A 9,969-nucleotide genomic window follows, 5' to 3' on the forward strand; every position below is an offset into this window, starting at 1 on the left:
CAGCGCAGGGGAGGGGCGCGAAGCCAGCGAGGGAGGGAGAGGGAGAGAGACTTGCAGATTCACCCCTACCACTTGGGGACCTGGCCTCTTGTGGCTCTTCTGTTTTGTATTTAACAAGCACATTTACACATTTTCTTCTCACTGGACGTGGCTTAAGGGGTGGCTGGAGTTTGTCAACACACAATTGTTGTCTCTCAGCCACAGGCCCGAACACACCCTTTTATCCAGGACCGCCTGCACCATGTCAGAATCACCCCCGAGATACGCGCCCACATCCCCGTGCCAGTGAAATCTCGCTCTCGAGAGGTAAGGTAACGCCCTGTCGCGTGTGTACCCGTGCGCACCCACGGATAAACTGAGAGCAACCCAGGGACACAACGTGTGGTTACCCACAACCACACATAATCACATGTATGCGCGCCATTGTGCGCATACATGCTTTCGACATACAAACCCACCGTTTATTCAGCTATAAATGGGGACGTGCACTCATGGTAGTTTACAGGTACACTCACATTCATCCCATTCATCCCATTCGTCATAGGTATGTGCATTCAGTCACACACACAAACCCACGTTGGCGTGTACACACTGTTATCTGGCAATTTTTACATCAAAACACTTACATTAAAGGTACACACACAATTATGCAAACCCCCCTCCATGCATAAGCAAAGCCAAATGCTCCAGCACCTGTATGACTAATATTAACACCAAGGTGGCAAACAGTCACACACACACGTGGCTGGGGCCCAGAGCAGGCCCATGTGTGGTTCATATACATCCATATATGTGCACACAGACTCTGGCCCCAGGAGAGAACACACTCCCCATAATGGTCTCTTGCCTTCCTGAAAAAACAGGGTTGTAGCCACACATACAAGGGTTTAGACCTCATCTCTTCTCTCAGAACCCCCTGCTTGAGCGACATGAACACCCACAGTCTACCTAGAACTTCTGTCCAACCTTTGGGTAGAAAGGATGGTGGATCTGAGGAAAGAGGGGAATATGGGCCTGGGGGGTCAGGGTGGGCTTAGATGGGGCAGGTCAACCGTACGTCTGCTAGTCTGTGGGATGAGTGGCAGGGCTGTGTACTCTCTATATATTCAAAGTGTCAGTTCTGTGTGGCTGAGAAGGCCCCCCTGACTGGGCATGGCACTGTGGTAGGCCCAGGGGCTACGCCCTCCGGCCATGGGCCCTGTTTTCTCAGACTCAGAGTAAAAAGGCTGCCCTCCCTTCTGGATCGTTTCTGGGGCCTCTTCCTCAGTGCTGTAAAATGCCTTTGTGATAAGCTTGGATTAAAGCAGGGCAGAGTGCAAATACAAAAAAGAACTTCCTGGCTCATAAGGAGTGGGGGACAAAAACCTGGAAAGTGTCCCCAGAGAGAAAGAGCTCATGGTTCTACCCAAGGATCGTCACAAGAAACGGTTAAGTATCCCTGCGTCCCTGGGCTTTGTGCCAACACTCTCTGCTCCTGGAGGCTCTGGGTCAGAGGTTCTCAGGCCGGAGTCAGTGCTCAAGGCGCATCCTTGGGTCTGGCATGGAAAGCAGCTGGGAAAAGAGCAGGCCAGAGGAGGGCAATGTCCTCGGTGTCCCCAGAGGAACCTGTGTGCTGGGTATATCCCTGGAAGTCAGGAATCAGCCAACAGAAGGAATTCCTGGTTAAAACAAGCAGGCTGAAAAGAATCCCTGAAGTCCCAGGAGTGACTGGTGCACATGAAGCCAGGCACTCATCTCTGCCCCTCTAGGTCAAGAGGGCTCAGCTACTTGACGTGCCCACTTGACAAATGAGGAGACCCAGCTTCTTCAATGGCCCAGGACCTCATGGCTGGGAGTGGCCAAGGCCGGCCACAGAAGCCAAGTCCAGTGGGCTATCTCCTAAAGCTGGGCATCCCTGGGCCTCTGCCTGTGCAGGATGGGAAGGAAGCACAGCCTGCTTCCTAGGGTATGGACCTTCTGGAGAGCCTCTTGGGGATCTCCCTCTGCCAGGCTAAGGGCTTAGAATTCTGTGGGAGAAACAGGCACGCACATGCTCTCTCTCTCTCTCTCTCTCTCTCACACACACACACACACACACACACACGCACCCCTGTGACAGCTTCTACATTTGGAGCTGACAGATGTGCAAGGTAACAGCTCGGCACTGCCTGTGCAGCTGAGGCCCCAGCGTTGAATGTGGGATTATTTCCAGTAAGGCTCAGGGTGGCTTCGTGAGCACACGCCCGAGCGTGTGTGAGTGCGTGTATGCGTGTGTGTGAGTGTGTGACTTCTCTCAAACTCTCTCCCTCCATCTGAATCTGCCTTTACTATATTTTCAAATCTTTCTGTCTGTGTTCCTCCCTGTGTTGTTCCCTCTTGCTCTCGCTGTCCTGCTCACCCTACCTCAGTCTCGCTGTGCCTTGTGTCTGTTTTTGTGTCTTGGCCTGGATGCTCCAGTGAGGAGAGGAGACTTGCCTCCTCTCAACGTCTTCACTTTGCTTCCTGTCCTACCCAGGCTGGCCACAAGGATGGACTCTTAAAGCCCATTTTGTCCCAGATGATGTCCCTGCATTGTGCACAGGGCTCCTGCCCAGGGGAACGGGGTGGGCAGATCTGGGGCTATCCTGGGCCCAAGAAAACGGCCTCTCAACCTTGGTCTTCAGGCATGGCCTTCTTTTCCTCATGAGCCAGCTCATCCTGACACTCATCATTTATATGCAAATTAATATTTTAACCACTAATAGTGCAGACCCCTTTTGCCTCCCAAAATACTGCAAAATTTTCTCCCTTTCTGTATTCCCACCCCCCATCACAGACTGAACCTAGCCATGGCTCTGTGCTAACCCTAAATCTGGACTCACAGTGACCCTGACCCTGGCCATATCCTTAATTCTGACTTCAGACTAGCCCCCACCCTAACCCTGACTCTGTCCCCTAAACTTCCCTTTTCTGAGCAGCTGTCTTCTTTGATCTCTGCCAAATACCACCTGGGTTTGCAAGGTTTACAGCTCGCTTTTTAAAGTAATGAATCAATTATTTTTCACAGCTCACTCTTCAATGTTTTAGTGCATGTGGGGACGCACCTAGATCCAGTGAATTGGAATCTGGGGTGAAGGAAGAGTAATGGGAAAGTGATTTTTTAAATATATTTTTTTAAGTTTATTTATCTTGAGAGAGAGCGTGCACATGCCAACGGGAGGGGGCAGAAAGACGGGAGAGAGAGAATCCCAAGCAGGGTCTGTGCTGTCAGACTCAAACTCATGAACTGTGAGATCATGACCTGAGAGCCAAAATCAAGAGTCAGATGCTTAACTGACTGAGCCACCCAGGCACCCAGAAAGTGATTTTTTTTTTTTAACTGCCCAGGTGATTCTGACACAGGCCAGTCCCACCCACTTCCATAATACACACTTTGGGCTTTCCTTTAGGGGTTCCAGGGAGGAATTCAAGGTGGGTTTGAACCCCCATGTAGGGATACCTGGGCTGACGGGAGTTTGTCGGCAGAGACCTAACTCCCAGGCACCATCATCACACCTGAGCTACTTCAAATGCTTCACTATACACCTGGCAGTGAGCCACTCCAGCATTCACTGGCTCCCTTGCTCGCTCTCTTTACTCATTCGTTCATTCATTCATTCCTCTCTCAACAGGGCTTCAGTGGGTTAGGTCTGAGTAAGGTCTGTGGAATACATACAGCCTTTTGAGCCTTGGGCCTTGGATCCCTGGGGTCAAGCTGGGGTTTAGAAGGGCAGGGTGGGGACAGGAAAAGCCTCTGAAGAAATGGGACCAAGACCTGAACCAGAGTATGGGCCAGATAGACTCCTGCAGCTCCAAGAGGAGGCACCAGGTCTGGGAATGGGAGCCAGGGTCCTCTCTTCCCTTGCCCCTGGGTGGGGGATGGGGGACATGGGCCAGTGGGCTAAGAGACCACTAGGCAGCTTCCAGGTTAATTAGCTGAGGAATCGCGCTGAGCCTCTGGGGTCACCTGGGGGGTGGGCCTGAGAAGTGGATCCCCTCAAAGAAAAAAAGGAACTTCTTTCTCCCTCCCTTTCTCCCCCCTCCTTTCCCCCAACCTCTGCCTGAAAATAAAAGTCCAGGACTCTCCCAGTTCACAGTAAGGGCCATTAGGGCTGAGGGAGAGTACATGATGGATGAAATGGGAGACGAAAGGCAAGGCAAGGGAGTCTTGCTGGGAAGTAACAATAATTCCAGGGTGAGAGTGAGGAGGTGGGCTATACGTTAGAAGTCTGAGGGAACATCCAGCCCTCAACCCTGCCTGTCAGCCTGTAGGCAGAAAAGCTCAGGGCTAGGGTAGAGGAGCAAGGATGGCTCCTCGGCCACCCTTGAACCCTCCCCCAGGTGGCCCCAGAGGCTCAGAGTGCACCCTCAGCTACTTTCCTTGCACACTGCCTAGTGGCCGCTCCTTTAAACACCAGAGGAGAGACGCTGTGGGAGCTGGAGAGGTGTCACCCCATGACGTGTCCACTCCAGGGGCTGGAAGTGCTCTTCACCCACCTCTCTGTCACCACACAGGACCTCGATGGTGACGGAGCAAGCTGGGCACCCCGGGACACAGGGCTGTGTACATGAGTGAGAATTACTGCAAACACATGTTGGCATAGGAGGCCACGTTCGTGGGGAGATACTGTGGGTGAAGGAGGCCATACGCAGTATCCCAGGGCCATCTCCCTGAAGTGAGACGTGGGCAGATGTTAGGATGGAGCATGTCCCCAGGGAGTGGTTCTGAGTGGGGAGGGAGGGAGCAGCCAGGTCCTTCCAGGCTTGGCTGACAATGGACTCGGGCACCAGTTTGCACTGTATTCAGGGGATGAAGAACATGAATTGGGGGCTGGGGAGGATGCTCCTGAACAGCCTAGTCCCAGCTGGTCACATTCATGGACAGAGGTGCTGGATGTCCTTGGGGTGGGCCTGGAATATTCCCCTCCCCTGCCCCTCACAGGCCAGCTGCTGGCCTCCAGCTCAGGGTATTAAACACAAAACCAAAATCTGCCCAGCTCGTTCACACCAGAGACAAAGAGAAATCTTGTTTGGTTTTTGGCTAATCTGAGGCCCTGCTCAACCCTGCAGCTGGACTCTGGGCATGTGCAGACATGTATTGTGTGTGTGCTTGCATGTGCTCGTACGTGTGGTGGCCAACGCCAGGCCATGCACTCTGGGAACACAGATGGCTGCCCCCCCCCCGCCCCCCCCTCCCCGCTCTGAGGCTGGCAAGACAGTCTCCCTCCCCCAGTGGTGGGAGAACTGGGGAGGCTGAGTCCGGGTCAAGGAGCAAGGTCTGGGAAATCCCTGTAGTCAGAGCCCGTGAGGACTCAAGGAGGACTTAGGCCTGCCAGGGAGAGTGACCCCAGCTCCCTGGGGAGCCCTGAGAGTTCTCAATCCTAGAGTGCAGGGAGAAAGAGAGATGGGGGTTGTTTCCAAGGCTCTTAAATCCCTGGGCTCAAAGAGGACAAGTATCAGGCATGGGAGAGCCTCGCCACCTCGTGGGGACATGTGGTACTCCTCACTAAGTCCTGGCCAACCAGCCTGGTGGGAAGAGAGGGAAACAATCCCGATGGGGCAACTACACTAGGGTTGTGCTGGCGCTGACGGGTCTCACAGCCCCACAGGGGCAAGGGGCCAGGTGAGATCACCCAACCCTCACCAGACAGAAGGGGCAGCCCAGGCTGGCCTGGCCCCACCTGCAGGAAGGAATCTTAGAGCTCATCTGTTCTAAGGAAAGAGAAACTCAGAGGGAGGAGGGCCCTGTGCAGGACCCCACATCTCTGTTACAGTGGGAAGTGAGACCAAGGGTTCCTGACTTCAAGTGTCATGCATATTCCCATAGGTCTGGTGAGTCCAGAACAAGTGGTCCAGACTGAAGTCCAGCCCCACTGAGGTCCAAAACAGTGAGTTCTTGCTGTAGGTCAGCAAGGGGGATGGCATGTGGGCTCCAAGTGGGGCTCCAGATTGATCCGGACCTTGAGATTAAAAGGCAATACATACTATCCAAATCTATGGGTACCTACTGCGATGCTAGCACTGTGATGACCATTTACAAACATTAGGTCATTCAGTGCTCACAATGACCCTTTGAGGGAGGTACCATTTTTCAGATTAGGAAACCAAAACACAAGAGAAACAATTTGTCCTGGATTACCAGCTGGTAAATGGCAAAACAGGGATATGAATGCAGTGCTTTTGACTCCAGTGAAGGCAAATGTTCTGCTGGGCAGAGAAAGAGCATGAGTCACTAGATCCCTCCTAGGGAAACTAGCAGGGCATTGCCAGCTCCAGCCCAGAGCCTGGGCTCCAGAGATGAGCTACTCAGGGTTCTCCTGGAGGAACTGCCTCAGTGCGCCCTCTGCTGTGCATGAAAAGGAACAAAGAGAGCTCCCTCCTACACCATCAAGTCGCAGGGCTGAGTCCTGGAGTTGGCTGGCAGGGACCATGGGCTCTCCTCCTAAATATGGGCCAGGGGCGAGGGGCTGGTTGGCTGGCTGTAGACTGCCACCACCGTGGAGCTCCCAGCTGCACATCCTATATCCACTGACTGGCAGAAGGATGGGTTTGGTCACACACCTAATTTCTTAGGGCTTCCCTCTCTTCAAATATTGCCCATCTCCTCCAAAGGCATGTTGGTCCCAAGCCCACCCCACTGAAGATTGGAACCATGGGACAGATGGACTCTACCAGGAGGAGCCATGACAGCACCCTGAGATGGGATCCATTCAGAAAACCATCATGTAGGCAAAGGGTAGAATTGGGAATCTAAGAGGGCCAGGGAAGCTGGGAGTCAGGCCCTGAACCCTAAATACTCTTTGAATAGGTCCAAGATGAGGAAAGGGTAGTAAAGACTGGGTCGATATCGGTAAAAGCATGATGGAGGAACAGGCATCTGGGCATGCCCATCTCTGAACCGAGCTTGCCACTGGGTAGTGCTCAGTGACAAGAGGCAGATACTCCCAAGACAATGCCCCTGGATATAAGGACAACTCCCCAAGTTTGGGTTAATTGCTTCAGGGAACACCCCTAAGCCCAGCAAACCAGGAGTCAGTCATGGGCCCTGTGTCAGAGAAGGCAGGCATTAATAAAGGACAATCCACATTTTATCTGTATCTGCTTCTTACACGTACATAAACTCTCAGAAGCCTCTTCCCTCCATCTGGGGGACAGATGGCAGGTTCTGGAGGGAGGAGGCATGAGAATGAAGACATGAAGTTCAACACAAGGTCCTGCTACCATGAGCACAGAGCATCCTTGTGTGCCAAACTTGCACTGTCCTCCCTCCCCTGCAGGCTGGGAATCTAACATGGACCCTCCTATTTGACATTGGCTCAGCCATGGACTGGCCATGAGACCCAACTCTTTCTCTTCAAGGCTTCGGCTTCTTGTGCTGCTTTTCCCACCCCTAAAATTCCATTCCTGGGGAGAGAGAACACCAGTAACCCTAACTTCTCTCCCCCAAGCTTCCCCTAACTCAGGGCAGTCAACACACTCCTGAGAACTAGGACTCTGGCCACCCAAGGCCCTCATGCTGGCTGGCTCTGGGGGCAGGACAGTAGACATGAGTGCTTATCTGAGTAAGGCAGGATTGGCAGTACCACTGTAGCAGGATGTGGGGGAGGCATAGGGCTCCTGGGTGTGCCTGAAAGAGGGGGAAGAGAGCCCCAGGGAGCCCAGGGCATTGGCTTATTTATCGTAGAAGTCAATGTGGGCTCCAGACTTGAATGTGTCCTTTTGCAGCAAGTTTAGCAGTTTCTCGGCTGACACCGTACAATCCACAAGCTCCCCTTTTGTCTTCAGCTCCTGCAGCCTTTTTCGCAAGTCTGGGTCCATCGAGGTCTCCCGGGCCGACTGCTGCATGTCTGTGTCCAGCGGACCTAGGGCATGAAGTGCAGGAGCTGAGGTGACATGGCTGAGGCAGGGGCCCCTGCTGTGTGTATGGAGAGTGATGGAGTCGGGTCTGGCCACAGGCAATACCTCATCCTGGCTGACAAGGGTGGTTAGTGTCACCAAAGGGGGTCACCAAAAGGGTCAGGGTCATTCTGTCACTATTGAGTTCCAGACTCACAAATTCCAATGCCCAGCGAACATGGTATCTCCAGACCACTAAGTCTATCAGCAAGCTTATCACCTCCTGTCCAACCAGCACCTCCTCCTGCCTTTTTCATTTCTATTAATGAAGTACTCTTCTCTCAGGCTCAAAACCTCCATCCCTGTCTCCTCCCTCCCCACTCTGTTCCCACAGCCAAAAAGTCAGCAAACGGACCGTTCTGCCCCTATATACGCTGATAATCAGGCCCTTTATACTCTCCTGGTTCTCTCCCTGTTCCAACTCCTCTGTAGCCCTCTGCTAAATGCCCTGTGAGACAGGTAGCATCTTCCCTGTTTCACATAAGGAAATGTGGTACAGGCCTGAAATTCAAACCCTAATTGTTCTCAAACTCTAGTCTCTCAGACTTTCTGCCCGCCCCCCGCCCCACTGCCCAGTCCAGGCAACTCCCAACTCCCAACTCTACTCCCTGTTCTGGCTAGCTCTCACCTCTCACTTGCTGGGAGTCTGTATTTCCCTTAAGGAGTGATGGTTAATGATTCAGGGACAATATACTCTGTGGATTCTTTCTTGGAGGGGATGGACTAGGCCCTTTTCCCACCCCTGAGGGGAACCACCCAGCCAGTTCTGGGTGACAGGGATGGTGGTAATGCCCCACCTACCTGGGGCATAGCTCAGCACCCTCACACTAGGCTCCTCTGTGGCTAGGACCCGGAACATCATGTCTCGGGCTGCCTTCCCGGCACAGTATAGTCCCCAGCCCTTGAAGGGCTGCAGAGCACAGACGGACGAGATGTTAACCACAGTCCTGATGAGGCCAGGACTGTCTGGAAAGGCCTTCAAGATGCTGGAAGTCAGGCAGAGCATGGAGGTCAAGTTCAGAGCCCAGTAGTTGTTCACTTCAGCTGGGTCAGCCAGGTCCACAAGGCCTTTGGATACGTCCCCGAGAGTGCCTGAAAACCAGACCATAGGAATCACTCTGTGCAGATGGGTCTTTCTCTTCCCCCAGCCTTCTCCAAGTTCCTCCAGACACCCCCCTCCCATCCAAACCTAGAGGAATCTCCCTAGTGCTTCTGAAGACTTCTCCCTCTTTCCGGCTCTGCAGACACACCTGGGTTGTTCACTCATCCCAAGCTGGAAACTGAAGGGGTGCATGCCCCGCTCTGGGCCTGGGGGTAGAACTCAGGCGGCCATTTGGAAAAACTGGTAATTTACTTCTGCTGGAAGACCTCATGCCCTGACTCAGGCCTCCGCCAGAGGGCGCGGAACAAGGAAAAGATCAGGAATGTTCTACAGGCATTTTGGAAAATTTGCCCTGAAACGGGAAGGGGTGGGGAGGGTAAGCCTGAACCGCACCGATGGTACCGAGTCTTCCTCCATACCTTGCTGAAACAACCAGGATTTTTAGACATCTTATCTGATTCCTAACAGTCACCTTTAAAGTTCCCTGCGGTTCGGGAAAGTGAGAAGGAGCGAGAAGAGGCAGGGGCATTAAGCACTATTGCTAGGGCTCCCCTGGGGAGTCCGCCCCTGCCGGCGGGCGTCTTACCCGCATTGTTGATGAGCAGCACCCGTTGCAACCCCTCGGGCCTGGGAAGCTCGCGCACGGCGCCGAGCAGCTGCTGCAAACTGTCTTTGACGCCCAGGTCGGCGGACACCCGCACCACGCGCAGGCCCGGCCGCTCGGCAGCCAGCTCGGCCTCCAGCTGCCGCAGTGCCTCGTCGTTGCGGGCGCTCAGGACCATCAGAGAGCCGGGCGACAACAGCCGGGCCAGGAGCGGGGCCAAGGCGCGGCCGAAGCCACGGGAGGCCCCGGTCACCACGCACACGGCGCGTCCCAGGCCGCCCTCCTTGCTTCCGACACCCTCCATGCCTCCTAACTGCGCCAGCTCTCGCCAGACCCGAGACTGGCGGGGGGCGGGGCGGGGCGGCCGCGG

At 54.1% G+C, this 9,969-nt stretch overlaps 1 protein-coding gene across 1 annotated transcript; it reads right to left on the bottom strand.

Annotated features, from left to right (window-relative positions):
• Window positions 1-7,067: 7,067 nt before the first annotated feature.
• On the bottom strand, window positions 7,068-9,903 carry SPR (sepiapterin reductase). Its single transcript, XM_025932492.2, has 3 exons — window positions 9,582-9,903; window positions 8,695-8,985; window positions 7,068-7,859 (listed from the first exon to the last, which is right to left on the bottom strand). Exons 1-3 carry the CDS (start codon window positions 9,901-9,903, stop codon window positions 7,669-7,671), a joined length of 804 nt encoding a protein of 267 aa, XP_025788277.2. The 3' UTR covers window positions 7,068-7,668.
• Between the last annotated feature and the right edge of the window lie 66 nt (window positions 9,904-9,969).

Source organism: Puma concolor, chromosome A3, assembly GCF_028749965.1.
Source record: "Puma concolor isolate L17-30 chromosome A3, mPumCon1.1.hap2, whole genome shotgun sequence".
Taxonomy (NCBI): domain Eukaryota; kingdom Metazoa; phylum Chordata; class Mammalia; order Carnivora; family Felidae; genus Puma; species Puma concolor.

What these genes read in the sequence shown, in the direction of transcription:
- SPR (XM_025932492.2), bottom strand. Translation starts at nt 9,903, where the DNA reads ATGGAGGGTGTCGGAAGCAAGGAGGGCGGCCTGGGACGCGCCGTGTGC. An exon ending in GCTGCTCATCAACAATGCGG is followed by an intron (nt 8,986 to 9,581) that starts GTAAGACGCCCG and finishes TCTGGTTTTCAG; the next exon opens with GCACTCTCGGGGACGTATCC. An exon ending in GGTGCTGAGCTATGCCCCAG is followed by an intron (nt 7,860 to 8,694) that starts GTAGGTGGGGCA and finishes TTCATGCCCTAG; the next exon opens with GTCCGCTGGACACAGACATG.